The sequence below is a fragment of the Mollisia scopiformis genome (assembly GCF_001500285.1).
Source record: "Mollisia scopiformis unplaced genomic scaffold LY89scaffold_42, whole genome shotgun sequence".
In the NCBI taxonomy this organism is placed as follows: domain Eukaryota; kingdom Fungi; phylum Ascomycota; class Leotiomycetes; order Helotiales; family Mollisiaceae; genus Mollisia; species Mollisia scopiformis.
In genome coordinates this window covers 269,442-295,005 of record NW_017263622.1, presented here as the reverse complement: position 1 = coordinate 295,005, position 25,564 = coordinate 269,442, and the positions used below count along the sequence as shown (strand labels likewise).

The 25,564-nt window shown below is 46.1% G+C and overlaps 8 protein-coding genes across 8 annotated transcripts; 3 read left to right on the top strand and 5 right to left on the bottom strand.

Annotated features, from left to right (window-relative positions):
• Positions 1-6,931: 6,931 nt before the first annotated feature.
• Positions 6,932-8,267, bottom strand: LY89DRAFT_726492 (uncharacterized protein; the record flags this gene model as incomplete). Its single annotated transcript, XM_018219057.1, has 6 exons — positions 6,932-7,147; positions 7,258-7,271; positions 7,306-7,541; positions 7,595-7,694; positions 7,765-7,864; positions 7,923-8,267. 6 exons carry the CDS (start codon positions 8,265-8,267, stop codon positions 6,932-6,934), a joined length of 1,011 nt encoding a protein of 336 aa, XP_018060977.1.
• A 634-nt stretch (positions 8,268-8,901) lies between these two features.
• On the top strand, positions 8,902-12,343 carry LY89DRAFT_790467 (uncharacterized protein; the record flags this gene model as incomplete). Its single annotated transcript, XM_018223372.1, has 7 exons — positions 8,902-8,957; positions 9,014-9,305; positions 9,361-9,559; positions 9,612-10,157; positions 10,207-10,789; positions 11,271-12,011; positions 12,081-12,343. 7 exons carry the CDS (start codon positions 8,902-8,904, stop codon positions 12,325-12,327), a joined length of 2,664 nt encoding a protein of 887 aa, XP_018060976.1. The 3' UTR covers positions 12,328-12,343.
• Positions 12,344-12,406: 63 nt separating this feature from the next.
• LY89DRAFT_602958 (uncharacterized protein) lies at positions 12,407-12,682 on the bottom strand (the record flags this gene model as incomplete). Its single annotated transcript, XM_018210273.1, has 1 exon — positions 12,407-12,682. One exon carries the CDS (start codon positions 12,680-12,682, stop codon positions 12,407-12,409), a length of 276 nt encoding a protein of 91 aa, XP_018060975.1.
• A 1,705-nt stretch (positions 12,683-14,387) lies between these two features.
• LY89DRAFT_603054 (uncharacterized protein) lies at positions 14,388-14,774 on the bottom strand (the record flags this gene model as incomplete). Its single annotated transcript, XM_018210280.1, has 1 exon — positions 14,388-14,774. A coding segment is annotated over one exon (387 nt), but the record flags the coding sequence as incomplete, so codon positions are not given.
• A 1,527-nt stretch (positions 14,775-16,301) lies between these two features.
• LY89DRAFT_661995 (cytochrome P450) lies at positions 16,302-18,752 on the top strand (the record flags this gene model as incomplete). Its single annotated transcript, XM_018212630.1, has 8 exons — positions 16,302-16,551; positions 16,603-16,663; positions 16,710-16,971; positions 17,035-17,241; positions 17,290-17,619; positions 17,699-17,809; positions 17,973-18,133; positions 18,230-18,752. 8 exons carry the CDS (start codon positions 16,302-16,304, stop codon positions 18,399-18,401), a joined length of 1,554 nt encoding a protein of 517 aa, XP_018060973.1. The 3' UTR covers positions 18,402-18,752.
• On the top strand, positions 17,973-18,752 carry LY89DRAFT_790466 (uncharacterized protein). Its single transcript, XM_018223371.1, has 2 exons — positions 17,973-18,133; positions 18,230-18,752. Exon 2 carries the CDS (start codon positions 18,448-18,450, stop codon positions 18,691-18,693), a length of 246 nt encoding a protein of 81 aa, XP_018060972.1. The 5' UTR covers positions 17,973-18,133; positions 18,230-18,447; the 3' UTR covers positions 18,694-18,752.
• Positions 18,570-19,691, bottom strand: LY89DRAFT_408953 (uncharacterized protein). The gene has a single exon (XM_018207305.1). It carries the CDS (start codon positions 19,326-19,328, stop codon positions 18,738-18,740), a length of 591 nt encoding a protein of 196 aa, XP_018060971.1. The 5' UTR covers positions 19,329-19,691; the 3' UTR covers positions 18,570-18,737.
• Positions 19,692-21,244: 1,553 nt separating this feature from the next.
• LY89DRAFT_408936 (uncharacterized protein) lies at positions 21,245-22,919 on the bottom strand. The gene is made up of 2 exons (XM_018207304.1): positions 22,028-22,919; positions 21,245-21,973 (listed from the first exon to the last, which is right to left on the bottom strand). Exons 1-2 carry the CDS (start codon positions 22,712-22,714, stop codon positions 21,515-21,517), a joined length of 1,146 nt encoding a protein of 381 aa, XP_018060970.1. The 5' UTR covers positions 22,715-22,919; the 3' UTR covers positions 21,245-21,514.
• Positions 22,920-25,564: the final 2,645 nt, after the last annotated feature.

Below are 25,564 nucleotides of genomic sequence, written 5' to 3'. Positions count from 1 at the left end.
AGGACCATTCTGGATTTATGGTGCAGGATTTATGGTGAACTGGTCTGTGCCCTCCCCCTGATCCAGGGTCATTTCGCCTACGGATTCTGGATTTACGCCGCAAATCCGCCCATTTCTAGAGGTAGGGCAGCAGTAGTGTGGAAGCGGCTTAGCGCTAGCTGCCGTGGCTAAGTCAGCATGCAGTCGGGACCGTCGAAGCACTAGCTGTGTGCCTCTATAAAGATCTCGTCCATGATTTCCAGCATTAAAAACAACTCGGGCTCGCTCTCGGCAGTCTTTGGCACCGCAAACGAGGCGTGCATCTCGTCCTTCTTCAAGCCCCGCGTGTGCTCCTCGATGCCCGTCCGTCGAAGCCACAGTATTACAGCAGATCTATGGCTATCGAAACTATGAACGATATTAGCTTCTGCTTTAGCATCTGCCTTTGCTACGGCTACATCTTCATCGACTAGCTTGAAGAAGTCTGCCTCTCCCGAATCCAAGCTCTTTGTACTAGTGTCTAAAGCTCCTGCGGCTTCTTTAGCATCATCCACTACAAAATACCGGATGTGCTGCTTCTCGGCGAAGAAGGTCTGTAGCTTACACTTCCGCCAGAGGGCCGTCTTTTTATGCAGCGCTGGCTTCTGCTAGTGTACCTTGGACACGTGCAGCTGGATAGTCTGGAGGCTCTGTGTGAGGCCTGCTAAGCACGTCGAGCACTGGAAGCCGTCTAGGAGCCGCAGACCAGCAACCGCCTGGGTTGGCACGACTACTTGCTCCGGGGCCAACAGATCATAACTCCCAAAGAGCTCGACGAGAGCTTTTAGCGGCGCGCCTCGCAAGCAATGCGGCTGCTGCCTGAGGTGTTGAGGCCATACGTCGCGTCTGGGCTATAAACAGAAGCCGCACTCAACGCAGAGGAGCACCCGCCACTCGGGCTTGTATATAAACGCGTCGCTCATAGCTCTAAAAGGGTTGTGCTAGTAAGCTTAGCTCTTCTTCACGCCAAGTTCTGGGCCTTATAGAGCTGCGAGGGCGCGTGTTTGTGGTTTACATAGTATGGTTCACTTATTATAGTTGACTAGTCCGTGCAAGACCCCTGAGCCAGGGGTCATCTCGCGTGCCGAGCCGCATAGTTAACCATAATAAGTGCGATTTCTAGAGGTAGGGCCGGAACTCGGCCGTACTATCTAATGGCGTATAACACTCGTTAAACACAAACCGCTCTAATAAATGTAATCCTTGTAACCGGTCCAAAAACGTCCCAAACGTCTTGCTAACTACTGACTCTGGCGTGATAATAATAATCTAGCTAGGGGAATGGCACTATCGGAGATTCCACTTAACGCACGAAATGCCGGCTTGCTAATATCTCTCTACTATATAGTCCTACAATAAAACTAATAGGCTAATGACTACTGTCGTTCCGAAACTTATGCTCTTAGCCGGCAACTAGAACAACAACGTCTTTCCAACCCTAGTTCCCATTATAGCCACAATAGGGCTCTAGTGCTTCATAATGGCTTGTAATACGGGCTCTTACAACCTACGGAACCGGGCCTCACTCCCTAACATCTTCTCCAACTCGGTATAGATGTCGACTCCTCGCAATCGCTTCTACCGGGTTAATTGCGCGTCTTGCATCTCTTCTTCATATACCTACCGCTTTCTCTTAGCTCTCTCGCTCATACTAATACCTTAATATACTAACAGAAACCCTAAAAAACAATGCCATACGTGGCTAACTCGTCGGAACTTCTCACAGCGGCTAATAACAGAATTATTACCTTCTATTAACTCCCTGGCGTAAATCATACTTGCAATATAAGTCTTGTAACCGGCCTACAAATCCCATAAATCGTCTCTATCGGCATTATCCTCGTCTCAACCCTCACTCTCTTCTAACTTGCTTTTCTTTTCCTTAAATTGGTCTTCTCGACAATACCTCCGAGATATAGTAATAGCAATCTGTTGATATCTACTAATATTCAACCCATCTACACCTATCTATCTCATAGTAGCTTCCTTTAAAATCTTCCGGGCTCGTTCGGACGTCTATACACGTGCCTAACACTAGGATACTAACCTTGCCTATTACTTACTCTCATTCCTATCTTATACTTTTAGCTCTCCTCGCCTCTCTTCTAGAACATCGTCCCTTTCCACAGGCATAAGCTACTTTCGTCTCGGTTCCGTCTATTACCGGTGTTCCTTCTTCTAACTATTTCTCCACAAAAACGGACTACTACTCGACTTCCTTATCATCTAGAACTACAACTTCTCCCAAAATAGTAAAACTAACCACAAATAATACACTAATAACTCCCCCACCTCTCGTGGTAAATACCGGTGCACGATCTTAATGTTTCCACTACTCTAATACCCCTTATAGTACGTGGCCACAAACGCAACTAAACCCTCCTCAATGAAAATTTTCTGTACGCCACCGTACACTGTATTCTTCCACTATATTCCCAATAACTCCGGTGCTCTAGCTAGCTGCCTACTACATAAATGCATTAAACCCTATAATAACTCCTAGAACCGCTTTATGTAACGCTAAAATGCGGCTATAGCTTCCCTCTTTAACTTCCCTACCGCGTCTATAAACTGCTCTCTCAACTGCTCCTCTTTATACATCCGCTTATATAACTACTATTACTTATATACTATAAACTAGTTCCGCTTATCGTCCAAAAACGACTACCTAACTCTGGTTTCTAACGGCTAATCTACTATTTTATCCTAGTGGATTAGTAGCACTTGCTTCATATCCACTTCTCGGTCTGCACTTATCCTTACTACCATCAACTTCTTAAACAACTCCTCTCGTGCTTCCCTAAATAACCTATGAATCATACCCCGGAACTAGCTTATGCTAAACCGCATATTGGTATATAAAACGTCATCCCTAATCCACTGAATCTTCCCCTCGGCTATAGTAGTATACCGGATCTTAAAGCCGTACGACCGACTACAGTATAACTACTGCATAGGCTTGGGATCTTGGCTACCGTGGGCTATAGTTATAAACGCGCTGACTAAGCCCCGTGTTAAAACGTAATAGCTTGATGCTTTTTCCCTAGCTTACTTCGCGCTCAAACCACGGCTCTCATACTACTCAATAGCTTCTCGACGCCGCTTATACGCCTCTTAGACTACCATTAACCGGGCCAACTTAATCACGGCCGAATATTTGGGCGTATAATCCTCGGCATCTAACTACCTGTTGTCCTCCTGCATCCCTAAAACGGCTAGTCCACTAATCAACATACTCTTATACTCGTCGTCCTACAATAGCTAGTTCAATAATGCTATCCACAACCGTAAAATCTGCCTTTGAATCCGGCCCATCCACTCAATCTCTTCGTCCGACTCTCCCTCGTCCGCCCCGCTTCCTAAAGCTCCCCCCTGCTCCTCCTTCCACCACACAAATTCCTTAATGCTCGTCCACACGTCCTTAATACACATTTATTGTCGTTCCGTCAACTCGTACGCCGGCCGCTTCTCGGGCTCAATGTCTTTAGACCGGAATATATAACGCAATAATTGCTTACAAACCTCTATATATCGCATAATAGTGGTAATATCCATCCAACTATCAAACGGCATCCGGACGTCCTTGTCTACCTCCTTCTAGTTCGCCTCAAACAATGCCTCTAACCCAACTACTAGTCGAATATAATAGTATTGTGCGTCTTGAATTAACCAATCAAACGCCCGGTATAACACTTCTAACTCTAGCTCGTCGTCCTTTACAGGTGCAACTAATGCCTGTAATTCCGTCCGGTTAAACCCTTCTAAATGCTTAACCCACCCTACTCGATGTAACCATAGATTTGGCTCCCGGGCTGCTTCCGGTTTAGTGATCTAACGCCGTATATCCTCTTCTGCTTGCTGTATAGCTTGCTTCAACTCTGTCTTTGCGGCCTCCAAATCAATATCTCCGGACGAGGTTGCTAGACTAGATTCTATTACTTAAACTTTAAAAAACTGGGCTCCCGGTCCACGGATGAAAAAATACTAGCAATAGACGCCGGTCCGCCACAGCACTTACACTTTTCTCTTTGTCTCTAGCCGGCCTTTCTTCTGCGGGTTCTCCCATTAATGTACTTGACGGCAATGCTCTTGGATCATTTGTTAGTAGCGACTAATATATTAGCATGGCTTTCCGGCTTCGCTAGGCAACTAACACTTCTTGCCATCTGTCCTAGGCTCTTATAATACTAGAATAGAGGGGTTGCCTACTAGGGGGAAAACTAACCTATTCAAATCTGCCTTGCTTGTTATTAAGCCTTGAATTTTCTGGATCTCCTAGACTACTAATCTTCTACTTTCCTTAGGCATGTTATACGTGTTTTCGTCCCTTAAATAGGTGTCGACGTTGCTAGGTAACATAGCATGCTTGTATTTAATACACACTACTACCCTATGTTCTAGCAAATGCACAAACGGTTCTATGATAATAAATGCTAATCAAATGAATCAAACATATATTTCTATCTATTCTAACTTTGCTTGCCTTTTCTACGCGTTGTCCTACGCGTCCAAATCCATGCTCTAAACCCATGCGTGTAATAGCTAGCTTTAATTTCCGATTTTATACTTTTATGATTTTATGCCTACTTATGCTCAAACCTGGGGATTTTGCTTACCTGGCCTGTGCACCTGCTCTCCCCCATCAAAAATCAATTTGCTGAATCCAACCCTTGATAAATAACTCTACGACGGGCTCTGGGTAATGCATTTGACGGGGTTAGTGTCGCATATGCCCGGGCCAACTCATACTCGAATTTGAGCCGCATCCGAGCTTATTTGGACGTAACTCTAATAAATGAAGTTGGCTAAATGAAGTTGGCTCACTCGGCAATTCCACGCTAAACGGTTGTATGGGAAATCAAATGCATTTGACTCAACTTCATTTTGTCAGCTTGGATAGATACATGCCCCATACCTCCAGCTACATCAACCAAGATTCCCTTTCGTTCAGAATGTGAAACGGATACATGCGGATGAGAAGGTCCCGTTGTTTCCCAGAGAATGTCGCCATCGCTCGGTGGAAATTTGCTCCCATCTCAAGATTTATGGAATTGCAATAGTCATAGAAGCTGAGATCAGTTTCGTATACCATGTTAAAGGAAGTCTGTCCTGGCCTTGGAGCTTGATACCCGGTCTCCTTCAAATGCCGAGGAAGGTTGGCTGTCGAAGCATACGATTCCTCGAGTCTGAATTGTTAGTCCCCATTTCAAAATAAGCTTTCGCAGTCTTCTAAAGGAAAAGCGCTTACAAAGCTCTTATACTGGCCTGAAATCCCGACTTGCGTAGTTCAAGAGAACAGGGAGAATGGCACCATGTGTCTAGGTTTGTCTCTTTGAATATTGACCTAGTCACGAGCAGTCGCATACCACGACCTTGGTAACGGTCAAGAATTGGCATTGAGACATTTTGGTGATTTCAAACTCACCAAAAATATCATCTGAAGCTCCAACAGCACTTGAAAGTTCTCGAGTGGTGATAGAGGCATCAGGGACGAAAACCTCGCAATCTTCAAGTCCAAGCATATTTTCAATACTGAACAGGATGTAAACTATGCGATTTAATTATGTTGAGCATAGCCGAACCGCTAGATTACCTCTCGGGCTACTCCTTCAACGACGTGCTGGGGCTCAGCAAGTATACGATCAGTTGTTTTGCTGCTTTGCGTCAACTCCTCGACATGTCGATTTTCCGGCCCGAAAGTGTTTGATGAAATAAAGTGTCTCTAAGACTCTAGGATAATCGAACCACAGAATAAAGGAATAAAACTAGCAAAGAAAGGATTAAAGCTTGGTCTTGCTGCTCAGTGTCAACAGGTATTACTGTCAACAGCACAAAGATGATCATGGGACAGATCCGGCCGGGCCCGAAATTCCAGTATATGTAAATTTTACTTATACAGTATTTATAGGTATATTCACTCGCAAAGTCTAGCATGTCACCGCTCGTACTCAGCAGCCGGCTGAGACAGGGTACTACCACACGGGATACAACCTCGATGACCGCTCTCGAATGTGCCAACACATTCATGCATCCGATATATTTGCATAAGCCTTGTGCAACTATTCTCATGCAATACTGCCTAAAACAGGCGGCTGGATCTTCCCAGCTCGATCGTCGTTTGACCTCTTGAGTGTTCCGCAAATGCTCGCTTGCATTAACCTTACACCGTCTACTTAAACTGCCTCTCTCACCGTTCATCGCAAGACATATAGCACTCCGATAAGTAACCAGAAAACAATCTGCTTAGCCTCAGCTACTGCCTCATACTTAACCAAGGCAAGCATTTCTGATCCATGTTGCTACAGTGTGTTCTGCTAACGCGGATCAGTAACTCGCCATGTTGGATTCTGCGAAGTCCAGTTTGGGGCCGGCTTCTGCCAAAAAGCAGCCTTGGAAGTCACTCAGAGGTACTCCGAAGGATGACTCCCATGCTTCTTATGTCAAGAAGCCCGATGTCATGGGTTCCAACGGCATCATCAGGCTTATGGAAACCGAAGGACTTGGGGGTTGATTAATTTCCACGTATGCTTACTATCTGTGACGCCAAGAGTTTCGCTGACATGCAAATTAGTACTGCTGGGAACCAATAATTTTGCTGTTGGAGAGTTGGCGTCCCAGAGAGATGGGCTGAAGCCGGTTTCAAATTTTTGACGTTCCTCGACTCGCTTTGATCTCTTTTGTCTCTGGTTATTGCGTTCACTTTTTATTGTATGGTGACGATGGGGGAATGTGAGATGGTTGAGATATTCTTTCAATCGAGATAGTCACTCCACGAATGTATGAAACATCTTTCATGATGCATAAAACAAGCAATGGACATCAATTATGTGATATATACCAAGTAGTGGTGATCAAAAACTTGCCTCGAGGCATTAAGCTAGTGTTTCCATCGTCGCCTCGCCGATGCTCCTATTCATGTCTTTCGAATGATCGCAATTGAACGAACCTCTATGCTTTCACGTTGTGGTGCCCCTTCCGCTTCCTCGAGCCCGTGTGGTATTGTAGCGGGGTTTCTGGTTAAGTGCTGGATTTGGGCTGGGATGGTGTTGTTGTTCCGAATCGGGCCTAGTGCAGCTCTGCTAGCCGAGATCATGTGATGCACACAGTGTATATATGCTTCAGCTTTCACCTAGATTAAGCTCTTCAGGCAGCATAAACTCCATTCCTATTCTACGACTGTTTGAGCTCTTTTGTGGTATCTCGCTACAGTATTTCAAACGAGGCGTGCGGAGTACCTACTATTCCGAATGAGGCTTCATAAACAGTATGCCTAGGCAGGCAACTTACCGATACCCCCAGGCTCTGTAGTAGAGTCCCAGCTCGAGAATAAGACAGGATCAGAACTTGTCTGCCTGGACATCCAGTACCACTTTTGTTCTGTATCGTGGAGCAAGTAGATTCCTTCCGTGACATGGTCAACATGTACTTTGTCGCAGTCAAGCAGGCTGTTGAATTCGACGGTTCGCTGATCGCAAAATGCTAGAGGTGCATTTTCAACAACAGGCACCAATGGTCTCCATACGCTTCGAGATTGGTGATCAATCGACAGTTGTCCAGGTGGGATTGATTGTCTTACTTGATCAAAACAATACGCCAATTCTGCAGGTCGAAAGTTTCCAGCTCATCACGTCCCAGGTATACACTTAGCTTCCTGAAACCCTCCGCCCTTGACTCATCTATATGTGCATCAGCCAAAGGCTCGGGGCCTTGAGTTGATACAAATGGTAAGGCAAGCCTAACACTTACCAATGTGGGCTATATGCGCTGGTGAAAGTGTAGCATTACGCTCTGTTGTTGGTTCGTCGTACACATGAGGACGTTTGACACGGGTACTATTCCGACGGTACTTGAACAGTAATCAGTCTATCTTGTAGACCCAGCAATAGAGCTAGGCATATGCTGACCCTCCAGTCAAAACAGACGACATGGGAAGCCCCAAGCTGGCTCTTAACAAGTGCCGCGGTTTCCTCTAGGTAGGGAACGAGTTTAAAATTCGCATTCTCAGCGTTGTTGAACAGGCTGGATGTAGGTAGCTTTGAAGAAGAGTGCTTGACAAACTTGAAGCTAGAGGTGTTTAGGTCGAACTTCGATGTGTCCTCGTATCGGATGTCGCGAATTGTGATCTTGTCGTGCTCAGTAAATTGACAATTGGTCCTCGCTACTGAAGGCTCAGTGGGAAGGTAGAGCTCGTAGGGTTTCTCGATTCGATAACTTTGAAGATCGGAGAGAAATGTAACCGATATTTCCATTTTTTGTGGGCCTGAAATCATTTTCCACATATACACACTAGTATCCTTCTTCTATGAGCTCGAACTGACAAGGCAGATATATATACATTACCGCAGGATACGATACGATCAATGATTTCTTTGCTGGCAGACCAGAGTCGGAAGTCGTTCTGGCCCTCTTAGGCTGGCTTAAACCAAGATTCAGTTGGGACCCGCATGGAGGTGAAAGCGGTCTCTCCCCAAAAATTGAGGCTCCGGCTCGCTGCGGCTCTGGATTCCCCTGTCCCGTCCACCCTCCAACCCAAGCGCCCCTTCAGGCAATATGCAAGCATGCGGGCTCTGTCACAGTGACACAGTGACACAGTGACGCAGTGTTCACTTCTGCAAAGCTTACATTCATGTGCATTGGCACCTAAGACAATCCGGATGAAAAAGAGGAAATCTAATAGCAGCGACAACATAGCATGCGCCACAAAGTCACACGGCATGCCCACACTTGCACTCCAAGGTCTGGCTCGTTCCTACGGAAGGAATATACCGGTTCCTAAGGGACATCAAATGATCATTCCGTTCAGTACTATTCCGGCTAGATCCTGTATTATTTCAGATTCGTCTGTAGTTTTCGGCTTTCGATCTCCTCGTGCATCACATCGCAATGGCAACTTCAGTGCCAGTAGTCATCGACATCGAGATGGACAAAGGCCTTGATAAGTCAGTATTCATTTGATTGCGGAACAGATTGCCAAAGTCTAAGACAAGATCTTTAGTCAGAAGAACTACCAGACCATAGTGTGGGAAGAAGCTCAAGCAGTGTGCAAAGTCCATCTCGATCCGGAACAACCACGCACTATCTACCAATTTGATACGTGCGAAAGCTTGCTGCAGTCGTTGTCGCAAAAGAAAACGCAATATTCGGAGAAAATGCTCCCAGAATTCCTTACTCGTATTGAGCCCACCTTGTTTCATTTGCGTAGCTTCACGGCCGTCATTGCCTTGTCTGTGCAGGGCTCTGTACTTCGTACAGCCATGATATGGGGAGTGGTGAACCTTTTAATTGAGGTAAAGTAACGATGCTTGAATTTTCCGGATTCTCTTGAATGATCTGTCAATATAGAACACTGTCAAATCGGTTGAAACATTGTCAAAGATTGTTGAAATGCTTGATGAGATGGCCCACGAGTTATGGCTCTTTCAGGAATACGAATGGCTATTCCAAGAACACGCAGGCTTGGAGGACATCCTCCTTAATGTATTTGTTGATGTCATCCGATTTTGGACGCACACAATCAAATTTTTATCCCGACATCCTGTGGGTGAGTAGGTTTTTCGCTGTTTTTTGCCAATTCACTGACGAGAAATCTCAAGTTAATTTCGTCGCCGGACCGTGGAATGATGTGAAGAAGGAATTTAATGAGACATCAACGCGGATTCAAAAGCAGATCAGACAGCTCAAGGAGAAGGCTCAAGCGATCAGCTACAGGCCAAAGCATCGAACGCAAGCTGAGCTGATCCAGGAGCTTGAGAGTCGATTCAGCCAGAAATTTGTGATATTTGGTGAAGAGGAGACAGCAAAGTTACCATGTACGAACATTACCTCGCCTAGAAATCCGCACTTTTTTGGGAGAAAGGAGATTCTCGGTCACGCCTTAGACCACCGACCGGAGCGAGCTGTATTCAGGTCGTGGGCACTTTGGGGAATGGGAGGAATTGGAAAGAGTCAAACAGCATTGGAATACGTTCATCAGAGAATCAGCGATGGAGTACAAGCAGTCTTCTGGGTCAGTGGTGAAACGGCTTTGGACATGAACAAAAGCTTTACACAGATTGCTCTTGCCTTAGGACTCAAGGGAGCTGCCGAGGGAAACGATGACCGGAACCAGTACCTCGTCACCAAATGGCTACAAAACACTGGTAATTCTTCTGCCAAGCTGTCAAAACAGAGCTAACCTGTCTACATTAGACACAGATTGGCTTCTGGTTTTCGACAATATTGAAGATCCCCATTTGCTTCGAGGGTGTTGGCCCTCGGCACCGCATGGCTCGATCCTTGTGACATCCCGAAATAATGTTGTCTCTTTTGACCATGCTGCTGGTGGAGTACCCCTTCCTACTTTTGATGCTCACGAAGGGTCAGCATTTCTGATGAATCTCCTTGCACGCAAAAATTACTCGGAGGAAGAGATTGCCTCAGCAGAAACGCTGTCAAGTACTCTTGGTGGTCTCCCTCTAGCTCTGAACCTGATGGGGACCCAGATCCATACACGAGGAAAGCCTATCAAGCAATTCCTAACCCAATACCAAACAAATGCAAAGAGACTGCACGATCGGCCGCGGGAGGGCATCCAGAACATCTACTATCAACATTCTCTCAGGACGGTTTGGCAGACTTCGTTTGATCCATTGGAGGCCGACAGTGTTGTGATCCAAGGCGTGCTAACTTTTATTCGTCCAGACGATGTACCCGAAGAACTATTTGTGCCCCAAGAAGACCAAGCATTGGGGGAGGAGGAGCAAGGGCAGGCCTACTTTCAGGACTCCCTCAGGTACGAAGATTGCAATAAACGCCAGAGTGAGCGCATTGATTGATTCTCATTTTCAAAAGCTTCGATAATGCTCTCATGCCATTGTTAAGCACGTCCCTGATTAGTCGGGATCCAACTACGATGTTCCTTCACACTCACCGACTTGTCCAAGACGAATTTCGCATCTGGCTTGGTCCTCAAAGAAGCTTTGAGACTTGGAAATCGGCTTCAAAACTCTTATTCGAAGTGTTACCAAAGCACGTTAACGGTTTGTCACTGCGCAAAAAATGGCATTTATGTCGCAGGTATATTCGACATGTGCTTGTATTATGCATGCGTTTTAGGGAAATTCCACCTCGGGAGTCATCGTCACATGATCTCGATACATTTATTGAACTGCTCACAAGTTGCGGTTGGTTAGTGCACAGTTGATTTCTTTACCTTTTGACGACCCATAACTTCTATATAGTAAGACCGACAGTAGACACTGACTTTCCAACAGGTATTTAATGGAAAGTGGCGCCTGGTCCGAGTTTCTGGAGCTGGCTAATCTCGCTTGCAAAGACAAAGAGACTCTGCAGTGGGCACATCTCTGCAATTCAGCTGGGCTGGTTGAATGCGAGAGAGGAAATGCAAAAGCAGCATTTGTTTATATGAACACTAGCCGTCGTATCCGAGAGAAACTACTTCCATCCGACCACGAGGAGTTAGCAAACATCTACAACAACTATGCCAACGTCATCATGACCGAGTCACAGGATGAAGCCAGTTTGGCGATGGCAGAATCGCTGTATCTCAAGGCGCTGGAGATCGATAAATCAAAACCTGAGGAGGAGAGTGCTTTGATCTTGCACATCAGATGGCTGAACCTTGCCACTGTGTGGATGTTCCAGAAACGATACAAGGAAGCTGTCGAAGCTGTTGAAACAGGGAGACATTACGCCATCAAGAACTTCGGTCCAGCATGCCATTTCGACGGCGAGGAAGTGTGCCCGATATACCCTAAAACATACTTGTTCACCAACATTCGAGATTCGATGTTGCAGACTAACGTATCGTATAGTGCAGACTACGTATATGGTGACATTGAGTACTTTCAGGGAAATTGGGATAATGCTAAGAAACGATTCGCACGTGCACTAGTATTATTTGAGGAGGAGAATGAATTGCATCCTTCTACGTGCGCAGCGATGTGGAAGTTGGCCTCAATTGCTATGCGGCAAGGTGACTTGGAGCAGTCAATGTAAGTGAACTCAGGGACACTTCACCGCGGGGCAATGCTCCTTTCAAAATCAAAATTTGACAGATGTAGAAATCTATTCCGAAAAGTACGGTTGCTGTTTGAGCTGAACGAAAAGGCGAAGGGGGATAAGGGAGAGACTGCTCGATGTCTACGACGACTCACCGAGGCTTTGGAGATACATGGTGATGTGGAGGAGGCTGCGGAACTGAATGAAAAGGCAGAGGCAATGCGTGAACGAATTCAAGGATCTCGATTCAAGGATCTGCCAGACAGTGAATATAGTTACGATCTCCTTGTTTTCTTCGGTTACGCATGAGACGGGTTGATTTAATGAGTGATAGTATGAAAGTATTTCAAGTTCAGAATGCCTTGTTCCTCGGGAGTGATGCTCTATTTCAGATCCTTACAGGATTGTAGGCCTTGACAGCATATTCTACTTGGATTGCAGATTCAACGATTTGAACAAGAGCAAAAAACAAACCCAGTCCTCCGACAATTACCACTGCCCAAAAGGTGTACCATCGAAGAATGTCACTCTTGTCTCGCCAAAGATGGGAGATTTGATTTGGTAGCTGGCGTTTGATGTCTGCCTGAATGTTGTAAAGTCGAGAAGAGAAAATTGGAAAGTCGGTTTGACCATACGAGAAGCGGACGTGAGCTGACTTCCTCATGCCGCACAATTCGTCGAGGAGCGGGTCTCCATGCCCACCAGCAGCAGCCTGCGCTTTCGCGCGCTCCTTCCAGCGATAACACCCTCGAGATCTCTGGTTGTCTCCAAAGAGTAGCTTATATGAAAGACGGATCTCATGAGACAGGTTACCCTTTTTGTAATTTTCGGGTCGGGTCCATTCATCGTAATATTCGTCAAGGATTCTATGCACCATTATTAGTGGATACAATGAGTGCTTCGGCCTGGTTGGCGCCCACCTTGATATGACAGAGTCATCCAACTTCTGCACTTCACAAAACGACGGAAGGCAAAACAAAGACAGATGACGGCTTACAGAATCGAAGTGGAGGTGTGAACTGAGGCAGGTGACCCAGACGATTTCGATCCCTCCTGTACTGTGCAAGGTAGATGCGTTCAAGTAAGAGACATGCAATAAATCAGACTTCGTCTCTCTTGACGGCGCTGGGTCTGCCTTCGAAGGGAGGCCCAGATTCAGTGCCCGCAAGATTTGAGGGATGTTATTCTGAGACATGTCATTTGTAAGTGTAGTTGACGGCAAGCCGTCTGCTCTCTGCAGATCGATACGGAAATCCAATCGGTTTGGGTCCGTATTATCGCCATTAATAGGTATATAGAAGAGCGTCGCCCATGCAGAGCAAGCAATAATGGACTGCCACGCTGAATCTCGGGCCGCACCAGATATGTTGCAATCCTCGATCAAGATTCGAGACGCAACAGCTTCATCAATAATAGCATTTACGGTTGTGATAGGATCCAAACGGAGAGCCTCGACGACGTGACTCAGGAAATGGTAGATCAATGCATCCGGTGACGTGGTGTTGGGATTCTCGTCAAGGAGGATTTCTAGGAATGCAGCAGCTGGAATTTTGTCGATTTCTTGGTCCACAAACCGCATATATCTCGAGGCAGCTTTGTGGTATGGCTGAGCATCCGAGCCTCCGGCCGAGATCCCAGTACAAGCAGCAATGTATTGTTTCTGCTCAGCCGAAAGTAATGTAATGCGATTATCAGTTTGGTTTGCGGACGACGCGTCATGAGTCGCTCCGGCCTCACCGCCCGTCTCAAGGCTCCCGCTGCGTTGAGAGAATGAGAGCCATGCTAAAAGAGTGTGCCATGGTGTTTGTCGACGACGTGAATCGGGTGGGATGTTCGCAATAGCTGGTTCCGGCTCCTCCTCCTCCGGTCCGTACGTTGTTGACCGTCGCAAAGTCTCCCACTTGGCTAACAGAACTTGTTTCCGCTGCGGGTTTGTTCCCCGATTTTTATGTAAAGTTTACAAATCGGCTTACACTGACAACGTTCAGGGTATCCGATTGCGTCACTTCCACTAGGCTACCTCAACTTCAATGGCCGCCCCTTTGCCCTAGCCGCAGTGTCAAGTGCACATAGTGAGGCGACCCTGATTGAAGTCATGAGTGCCTGGGAAGCAACTTTCCCGGAAAGGAGACCACCTCCTATTCCGTCCGTCACTTCAAAGGAGCTGTAAAGAAATGAATCACAATTTCTACATTTATCAGGTTTTCATTGCAACCACTTTACAGGCTGAGAGCTCAAAAAAGGGTTTAGAATAGAATTGTCACAAGATTACTTCTGGGTTGACGAGTTCTTCACAATTCACTTTACATGGCATATTATTATCAATGCAGAATCGGAACACTCTCCTTGAAAATAGATACTATACTCTGTTACAACTTCCTATTCAAGACGACAGTCCTCACCTCCACACTCTCATGAGGAAGTCCCTTGTGCGCAGCCGCTTCATCTATGAACGAGCAGTGTGGACACCCTGAAAACCTGTTATTCATCTCCCGCACACCATGCAAGAAATACTTACAGGCCGCCCCATCCTTTGGATCTGAATCCCAACTAGTGAAGATAGCCAGCTCATCAGGTGTCTGATCACGTATCCAATACCATGTCAACATTTTACTGTGCTTCAAATAATAGATCTCTCCTTCGTATTGTTCTGAGACTCTATCTGCTGCTACGAGGTCATTATCGTTAGTCGAGAAGTAGTCGCAGAACGCCAGAGGAGCGTCCTTCACTTCGTGATGAAGGGGTCTCCATGCACTATTATTTGAACTTGTTAGAACCAGATCTCAATAACTAAAGATTGTTACAGAATGTGGGTAGAGAAGAGGTCGCACTTGATGATTCGAACTCGCCACGTCCTGTCGAGGAATTCGGCCCTTTCTTCTGTTGTCATATGCCTTGCAGCTCGACGCTGACCGCCCTCGCGAGTTTGATCTAGTTCCACGTCATTCTTCACGACTGAAGACAATTTCAATAGGCCAGCATACCCACATGTGGAGTATTGGCAGGCTCGTCTGGACGCTGCTGGGAGCCAATTTTCTGGCTCGAATCTCCATCCTGCGTAGGTTTATTTTTGCGAAACTATTACTTTCGATGGTTAGAAACTTCCTATCTCTCGATAAAATACAACTGGATATCTATCTACCATTGATGCCAACGAACAAAACTTCTTACTCGATAGTCGTAGCACAGTTCAATGTCTGCTTTCAGCTGAGTTTTCAAGATTAAGGCTGTCTCCTCCATGTACGACTTGATAAATTCGTCTTCTGACATTTCCGCTGGAATGGCTGTTGGCTGTTTGAGAAATTGAAATCCGTGTTGTTGTATATCGAGAACATGTTCCAACCTCTTAAGTCTAACATGGAAACATCGTCACGGCGCGTGTATTCTAAATTGGTACGCGAATTTTCCTGATCTGGCGGCAATGGGCCAGAGAAGAAATATGGCTTGATGGATTCATACTTCTCGGCTTTGATGAACGAAAGGTTGCATTTTGTACTTGGCAAGTTTGGGAGATCCGAAAGCTTTAGAGCCATGCTTTTCATGTAATCAAGAATTACTTGTGAAAATACTCTCCTACTCTCCTGACGATAACCTCAACACCTGTAATGCCGTTTTCGGTATCGATTGATCTACTATTACTACATACACCCAAACTTCGAATCAAGTCCGCTAACTCCGCACTGTTGATCGATGCGAAGCGGCAAAAAGGAGCGACCCGCATAGAACGGCGGTTGGTGTGAAACAGCGTGCATAATATTGATTACTCGACAAGTGGTTGAAAGTGGCAGCTCTGGATCCTTCCGCTTTCCAAGAGGTTGAACCCAACATTGGGAAAAGCAACTTTACGCCCGGCTTCTGTGTCGGGGCGCGCTGGGAGTGTCTTGATCTGCAATTCATCTTCCTTATGAGGCGTTCCCTGCAGCAGACAATTGCAATGCACGGGGTGAAATGTGCGCGGGATGTCGAGTTGGTCGTCTCTCGGTCTCTGACTTGAAGGCGAAGGGATTCAACGCCTTCGAACTCAGCCACCACTGAAACGAGAGCAGACTTGTGTTATCTACCGAACGTTTGTTTTACACGAAATATATCCTTAAAGCAGACGAAAAGCCTGCACGTGATGCATATGGGAGGAGCTGGGCTACCTATCTGCAGCCTGATACTCATTCTTCAAGTCAACATTTCATTTCAGTCCATTCTCATCCCTGGGTTTTCCCAAGTTCTTTGCGTTTCGAACATGAAAGCATCATCCTAAGTGTCCGACGATCGATGGCAGAATATACAGAATGGCTGTTCTGTTGTTTCCTGCATTTTTGGCACTCGCTAAACACCTTACCACGCAGCCAATTGCTCTGGCTCTTGCTCTGTCATTTACCTATGCAGTGGTTGGTGCAATCAGGCGTCGATACTTCCACCCACTTTCTCATATCCCAGGACCTCTAATGGCAAGCATGACAGGATGGTACGAAGCATACTACGATGTTGTAACTGGAGGGACATATGTCAAAGAATATACTTGGATGTACAAAAGATATGGTAAATAGTGCCAATACGGAGCAAAATCGAGGTGATCTAACTTGTGCAAAGGTCCTGTTGTTCGGACTTCGCCCAACCACGTCCATGTTGATAATTTGGAATTCTACAAAAAGTATGCTTCTTTTCTCCGCCAACCGTGCAGCTAGCTGACGGACTAGAATTTTCAACATCCGAACCATGTACATGAAGGAGCCGGATTTCTATGGACGGCTAGGTGCCTCAAACTCAATTGTGGGCATTATGGATCCGGATCAACACCGCGTACATAGGAGACTTCTCAATCCCATGTTCTCAAAACGATACATCTATACATTATCGCCTCTTATGGCGGAGAAGCTCGAAATGGCTATACGTGTTATGGAGGAACGATGCCAGAGCAGAAAACCGGTAGATATTCAGACACTCTATCGCTGCATCACGGTAAGTACAACGCCAAGGGAATATACTAGTACAATACAACCGTTGCTGAAATTATTTCACTAGATGGAAATGATCTCGAAAGCACTCTTTGGCAAATCTCAGGATCTTCTTCTATCTGGGGATGAGGAGCCATCAATCTTAGCTCAATTGACACTCTTCGTGAATGACTCCGGGTTGATCAAGCACTTTCCAATTGTCAAACACATCACTAAAATTCTACCCACTGTGCTAGGCCGTACTGTACTGAAAGGTCTTGCTAAATTTCGCGCAGTAACATCACTCTTTCAACTAACCATGACATTGCTAACTCTAAGATAGGAAGCCCGACGATGGGTGCAAGTTGTGCGGCAAAGACGAGCACAGGGACTGAAATATGGCGAGAATGGACACCCGACACTCTTTGACATACTTCTCGAGTCGAATGTCGAGAAAGGGTATGTGGTGCCGCCTGCGGAAGCACTTATCGATCAAGCTTTCTTTTTCCTAATGGCGGGCACTGACACAACTTCCTATTCTCTTTCTTGTGCTACTTACTATGTGCTCTCACATGATGAGGTGCACAAAGGACTGGTCGAAGAGTTAGTCGCTGCACCAAGAGACCAATATGGGAGGTTTGAGTACAAAGTTCTCGCGGGCTTGCCGTATCTGGTGGGTCACCTCTTTTCTTGTGCTGTCGTACATCATTTTGACGTGTGGAATGGAGATCTGACCCTGTTCTTATCTATAGTCGGCAGTGGTGAAGGAAAGCCTGCGACTCTCTACTGCTGTTGCTGGGAATATTCCTCGTGTGGTTCCGGAAGGTGGGGTGATTGTTGACGGGTATTTCCTTCCTGCCGGTGTAAGTACTGACCCAATCTCCCAATGTTTTACTCGTCTCAATCATTCTGGGCGGCTTGCGCTCTTCTTTCTAGTTCCTTAAGCGCGGTAGAAATTTGTTGGCCTAGATCTCGCGCTATAAAGAATGTGAAAACACGCTGACTTGCTTTCTCTTCGAAATCTAGACGGCTGTCTCAGTAACCCATCGCACAATTCACGACAACCCCAACTTGTTCCCGCAACCAGAAAACTTCGATCCACTACGCTGGCTCGGGACTAATAACAAGGAGCTGGATTACTGGAACGTGTCGTTTTCTAAGGGACCTAGGAGGTGTCTTGGAATGAAGTGTGTTTCAAGTTTCATCCCTCCATTCCCTTCCCTTCGTGACGGAGACCTATAAGGTGTTATAGATTGGCAAGCTGATGTCTCCTTACTACTTAGTCTAGCATACCTAGAAATTTATATGTGCCTCGCAACTTTCATATTGCATTTCGATATGCGTTTATTCGAGACGGACGAGCGGAGCATGGAGTGGTGGGATAAAGGGATTACGGTCAATCGCAAGCATGTGAAAGTAGTAGCTATTAAAAGAGAGCTAGTGGTCAGAGTCTGAACAAACATGGCGAATAGTATCGAATTTGTCGTCTCCTGGAAGCGAGATGAAGCCATTGACAGGCAGGGAGACGGGTCGCAGGAGGCTCGCAATGATGGGAGAAATTCTCGGTATTCCGTATGGCGCTGAAGCCCTGGTTGTGGGATTTTTGGATATGATGCACGCTACTGATGCGGTGTTGCTGTTGCTGATTAGCTTGTGGTTTAGCTTTGAAACAGTTGAGACTCGTACTCTAGCATGGCCATGGCCGAGATTCTGTCGGCTGTCTCTGGTTGAGCGCGAGACGAAGTAGGCATTCCTTCACTTCAATGATAGGAGAGTAAACAATGCAATCATTCATTTAGGTCGAGGAATACACAGATCGTAGCGAGTTACGAACTCTGGTCGTAACCAAAAACCACGATGTATACACAGGCTTCGGAAAACTCCTTCGTCTTCGAAGATGCATAGATTTCTCCCAGCAGCATCCGTAACATACCAAGCGATATTTCCCTGTGATCCAACGCCCTCTACTCGAGCCCAGTATGCACCTTGTAATATCGCTGTTATCTCTTCCTGCAAGATTGTCTCGAACTCGACGTTTCCGGTGGTGACAGTCTCGAATTTGGACGTGGGGGACGAATAGTGTCTGAATTCCGGCAGAGTTCTTCGCCACATCGCGGTTGCTGCCAAAATTGGTGCAACCATGGGAGCCAGCTGCTTCCATATGCCCGTCATGTCCTGGACATAATTGTTGATACCGAGAAACCCAACAAGATCGTCGACAGTCAGGAGCTCCCATGGCTTCATAGCATTTCTGCTCAGGTCCTCTAGAACAACACACACAGACTCTGTGATGTCGTTACTCTTGGTCTGGAGATATTCTGCCAACTTCAGCAGATCCTGACACTTTTCCATCGTAGTCATAGGAGAGGCTTTTGTATCCATCTCCTCGTCTTCCGTCGTGTCGCCGATGAGATCTCCTTGGGAGTCCCATTGTTTGTTTTGGAGGGTTTGGAGATAATATCTGACCGTGATCGGCCATTTGTGCGATAGATCGACACAGGTCTTCTCGATGCCGCTGTTGAAGATTTTTGGACAACGACACTCTGAAGAAGTCCGAATACGAGATAGCCAATGTCTTTGATATGGTGAAGGTTGTCCGAAGATCTCCAACGCCAGCTTCAATCGCCATCAAATCTCCTGCCAATATTCTGTACAGCATTCAGGTTACTTGTGTCATCAGCAGCAGTTTACTCAGTTCATGAACTCTTGAGGCCTCACCTTTTCAACCTTCTCTCTTCGGACCAGTTTCCGGAGTTACTCCCCGTACTGCACATGCGTTCCCGGCCGTCATCATATCAACCGAAAAGCGGGCGCTGGCTTTCATTGCGGCATGGTGTGGAAAGTCTGTGTCACAGCGCCAGCTGTTACGGATCGCCTGGGCCAATCGCCTGAGCCAATCGCCTGTCCTAATCGCCTGGGACAGAGGCCAGGCCGGGAATGGTGGCATTCCCGAGCTTTAAGCCTACTAGGGCTTAGCTCCTCACATGACATCCCCTTACTTCTGACATATATATGTATATAGATCTCTCCTCCTCTCCTTTCTTCTCTCCTTAGCTTTAGATTCTAATTGAATAGCCCGACGGAGCGTTGCCACCTCACACCTTCGTCCCAGTGCTGTCACAGTCTGGAACGTGGTAGAGCTGGTGTTCTGTGGACACCTTGAACATGACCCAATCCTTCACAAATCTCCTGACTACTGTATCTCGAAGCTCGAGGAATGTCATGACTTGGGCTGCGAAGATTGCCACAATGGTGCGGTCTGTCATGACTTTTCGCTCTCTCTGCATGGAAGGATGGCTCGCTGGGTGACCGCCTCCATCTCTAGACCTCGAAAGTATTCCAATAGCTTGACAAGAACATCCAGCTTGTCCTTATCACTGTAGCTTGCTCCACCTGCCGCCTCCATAGTGACCCCGCCTGTCGCCAAAATCTGGATCACCATTGCGAAGACAGCGGCGTTGGTTCGACCGGGGCGATGATCTCGGTGTCTTCGTCCATCGACTTCAATACCGGTGACAAGCTCAGGAGCTCTCGGGGAAAGGGGTAACTGAGGCATGGTGCCGTAAATATACGACAGTTGATTGGCTTCGAGTATAGGCTTCTGGATTCATTAGTAAATGCCACAGAAGTCCTTTCTCGAGAACCTACTGCATCAGATCCGTAGCTGTAAGCCGATCTCCTGTAACTACATTTCCCAAGTCCATTGTAATTGAGTTCTGCGCCTGATCGAGAGTCTTGCTCGGTGTGAAGAAGGTTTGTTGTGGGCGCTTTGTCGGAGGATTTAGTCAGAAGCTCGTGCAGCGGTGTCTTTGTTTACACAGCACAAGGTTGCGGAAAGAATCCGCACTAAGCAAGGCTACCGTGAATGTCGGTCTTATGTGCAAACACTTCAGTTGCTGAGAGGCTGAGTGGGATGGGGACTTCCATGCAATCTCCATACGGAATGCAATCACATAGAGGAATTTTTGAAGGGCTCGAGCAAAACTTCTACAAGCGAATGTCTGTGCCCTGCAATACAGCTTTCGCATGAACTGACGATTCCTCAATAACTCAGAGTTCGTGAAGCAAGCGGTTTGAGTGGGTAGGAAAAGTCTGGAAGGCTATACTCTTCAAACTACGCTGTTGTTTCATTCACTTAATTTCTTTGACATGGAAAATCAAGTTTCACCGTTCCGCGCAACCACTTCCCACACTTTTCTTCGTATAATAATGTCTGGAGCACCACTGTCTTTAGCATTAAAAGGCTGCCATATAATCCTAGCATACGAGAACAGAAAGAAGAGGAAATAGAAAAGACTGTGCCGAAATCTGAGTGAAAGAAAAGAATTTTGATATTTCTTTGCTCAATTTGCGGCCGTCTAGTCGCACATTCCGATCTCTATCCCATTTCAGACTTCATCCAGCCCAGATTTCTCTAGAATCATCACCTCATCTCGTCCATAGCGACTTCTAGATCATGTCGATGGTACTTCCCAAGCTGTTCCTTTCCACTCATAGCTGATTGTTCAAAATTGTCGGTGAGCAAGCTGATGAAGGATTGAAACCTCACATACATTGCGTATGGAAGATCAGAGATCCGCCCTTCTTTCAAGATAATCTGACCCTACCCAGAAGCAGAGAGTCTCGAAACTCTCTCCACTGTAGCTCACGAACTTGGCAAACTTTTTTTCATCCTCGATGATTTCGGAAATTTCTTCTTCCACATCATCACTCTTCTCCTCATAATTGTTCACGCCGAATAAAGACAATTTGACCTTCCCACCCGCTTCTGTAATCTTGAGAACGTGAAGATTGGAATCAGAAGTAGATCCAGAAGTGGATTCCCAGTCTAAATCTGAATGAGAACTATCCGAATCACTATCAGATTCGTATTCAACCCCAAACTCCGAAGATAAATACTGGGCGGCAGTTCCGAGCCCAATACAGCGAAGGTCGGATCGGGTGTCATTCCGAACAGCAACAACGAACTCAATATCTGGTATTTCCGCAGGAACTGGTGGAACTCCAACTGTGTTGCTCGGGTCATACTATTCACAGGTGTCAGCTAATTGTCTCCTCCAAGTTATAAGCATGATGCTAACTATCGCAAAGTCTGCCGCAAATTCTGTGAGAAGTCTTTCCTCGCATCTGTCTTTTTCCCGGCAAATTTGACACTTCTCTTCAAATTCGAGCTCTTCCATTTCACAGTTGGTTGTTGCTGGTATGCCGGCAAATTGAATCGTGGCTCGTGAGGTTGTGGGATAATTTTGCTCATCAAAGGCGACGAAGAATGTCTTCATGTTTGCGAAACGGGAAAGCATTTTCTCGGCTCTATCACCTATGCTAATATCGTCCACAGATCTCGAGCTAACGGCCAAGCGTTCGATTCTACTCATCTCGTTGGCGGCCATGGGTCCCTCTGGGTATCTGATTCTTCGCCATCCTCCCCCACGAACTCGATTATCGTCAATCCGAGACCAACATGCAGCCATCCAGTCGTCAAAGTAGAGAGTGTCTCTTGCAAAATCGAAGTAGATGGCTGGCTCATGGGATATAGTACCAAACGATAATTTCAAGATCTCCACTTTGCTTAAAGCTCGGGAGCGCCACCATTCCCGGCCTGGCCTTTGTCGCAGGCGATTGGGCAGGCGATTAGGCAGGCGATTACAGCGGGCGCTGTGACAAGAAGTTAAGTCGCGTTGGGTGACTTGCGTCATGTGTATGTGTTCACACCGCTGCTGGGCTCGAGAGTCGAGACGAAATGGGCCCCCGCCGTGGCCCATCACCATTTCTATACATAGTAACGGTATTAATTAGGAATTATTGCTGACGGCCGTTCGTATGCAGAGTATCTATTCTTCGTCTGTGTAAAGTGCGGATTGCGCCCGACCAAGCGAGTCCACGTGATGCGCACCTTCGTTTAAAAACACCCTAAAAATGAACAAGAATTGGAATTTGAACTGAGCAAACGTGTTGATTTTCCTAGTAGAGTAGTGCATGTTAATCTAAATCAAGGGGAAAGGGGAACTGAAGAGATATATATGGTTAAAAAAAACAACTTCTAGCTAGGAGCCATACCAGAATAGGAAAGGCCAAGCGATAAAAAGCCGGTCAATTTCCGCTTATTCCGCTCATTTTCTTTAAAAGTGGTATAATACAAAATAAGAGACATTTTCGGAAAACAATAGGGAGGATGGCCGAGTGGTTATGGCGTGTGGTGCGTTTGTCCGCACCCAACCACAACAATATCATATACTAATACTATTATTAGGCTCAAGATGCGATTTCGTATCTTTCTGATTTAAAAATCAGTGAGACTTCTCATAGGGAAACCTGCAGGGGTTCGAATGTAAGTCTTGCCTCTTTCAAATAAAAAAATTGAGTCTAACAATAAATTAGCCCCTTCCTCTCATCAAATTTATTTTTACTTTATTATACTTTTTTTTAATTTGTGGCCTTAATAGCCGAAGCGACGACAAGAGTTAAGCGAGCGGGCAAGCTGCATTAATCGTCACGTGCAACTAGGCCAAAGAGATCCAAAATCGGCTCCAGCAAGAACTCTTAATAAGCGAGATAGGGGAGCGAGAACAGCACCGTCACGATATCTTAATAGGCTCAAAGAGGTGGCTATGTTACAAGCAACAAGATCTGCAAAATTCTATATATAGATAATATAGAATCTATAACCGATTCTCGAGGGAGCTAAAAAGGAAACCCCCTAACTTCGTTAGCGTGCTCAGGACCCAGGGCTTAGCTCAGGTTAAAGCAGCGACTACTTTAGTCTAAAGACGGAAATGGACTTTAGTAGGCTCACTTGTCGTCTGAGATTATCCTAGTAATTGATCATATTACTCTTTATCGTGCGATGCCTACAACCCTTACTAATCAAACATTAAGTCAATTGTATCATGTGTCGTCACACTCTACACTTAGTCGCAAGATGTATCCCAACAGCATCTTTCTACCATCCCATGCTTATGGAAACGCTACATTGTGCTCTCATGCAAGTGGAACTTGCCGTTAATGCGGAATAATTGTTCAGCGGGTAGCACCTGTTCTTCAACCTTCATATCTCATCCCTTGGAAAGTTCCTATGTTGAGTCTATTGTATCGCACGACAGAGTCACACGCTGAAAGCATTACAAAAAAGCTGACGTAGGTCCGCTAATTATTCCAGATATCCATGAAATGAAGAAGGCATTCCAGCGCGGCCGAATTCTCACCAATTAGACTTGATCGTGATGAGAAGATAATAAGCAGTACTTATTAGCATTTTTAGCATTCTTGAGTAGCGGCTGAAGGAGAAGAATTACACAGAAGTGAACTGGAATATATCGAAAGACGTGAAATGCATTATTATCAATAATAGTAGGGAGAACTCCCGGACCAGGCAAGTTCAAAGAATTTGTAGGTGCCATAGTTTCTCTGCGGCTTCGTGAAGGTGAAGGAGCTGAAGCGTAATACCAAGTCCAACTTCACGTGATTCGCTGCAGACGTGGAGGATAGCCGGTACTTGCGAGTTAAAATTGAAGTACTTATCTTCCTGCGGATCGTAGATGAGGTTGACTATTCTGGGGAAGAGCGCGAATGACTATACGTGGAGGCGCAACTCTTTCGGAAGCTTTGGAAACCATTGAAAGGCTGCTGTGGTTGGATCCATCGTGAACAGAGAAAGATCTGGCGCTTGATTTTGCGATCGACCTTTATGGGCAGAGGAGACAATTCGAAGTTCAGGGGAGCAAGAAACAGTTTGGTTTTTAGAAGTCGCGATCGTTAGCGAATTCACGGCAACTCTCGGCAATGATTGCTGCCTAGCGTAACACAAAATGGGGTGATAGAATGGTGGGCGCATTGCTGATCTATGTTCTTGCCATGCTACGTACCTAGACAATACCAAGTGGTTGCCCTTACGTAAGCACCGCCATTCAGTAACCGAGCGATAAAAGGGGCTCGTTTAAGGGCATCAAAAATGCCAATAGCAAATTCCTTAAAGTCGTTCGATATTTTATTAACCATATCTCTTTCAAATCTGTCATTGTTTCTAGGTGATTTCGATTGATTGAAATTCCTTGTTAGAATAAAACTTTCATAAAGTCTCGACGCATAAGTTTGTACAGTTAACCATCCTTCTTCGGCAGAGAAAAATCTTCGACGAACGCAGCCCACAGCACTCAAAATTAAGAATGTTCTGCCGGACCGCTCGATTTCCATTCATTTGCTGCTATTTGAGGTCATTGTACGACTCGAATATCATACATTGACGCAAATCTTGTCTACCACGACGCATCATGGACCAGACTCGAGGAGACTAGTAACAGCCGCATCCTCTGCTTGTCCCTAGCTGGAAGAGCTCCAGAACCCAGGTCGGCGCTGTGCGGAAAGAGGAGTTCACCAGTCTCTAGGCCGCTTCCGGTTTCCTAAAGGAACGCAATCATGCTACTAACTAGGACGTCTTCCTCCAAAACATTCTGACTATCAAGGACAACAAGGAACACCTAGTCAGAGGGCCTCAAGTTGCTTTACAAGATGGGCGAGTTCATAGTCATACATCGTAGAAATTAAGATAGTAAGTAGCTCGCATTGAGTCGTTGAAGGCTAGGTAGGCATGGTACAGACTTTAGGCAGTACAGCACCAAAGG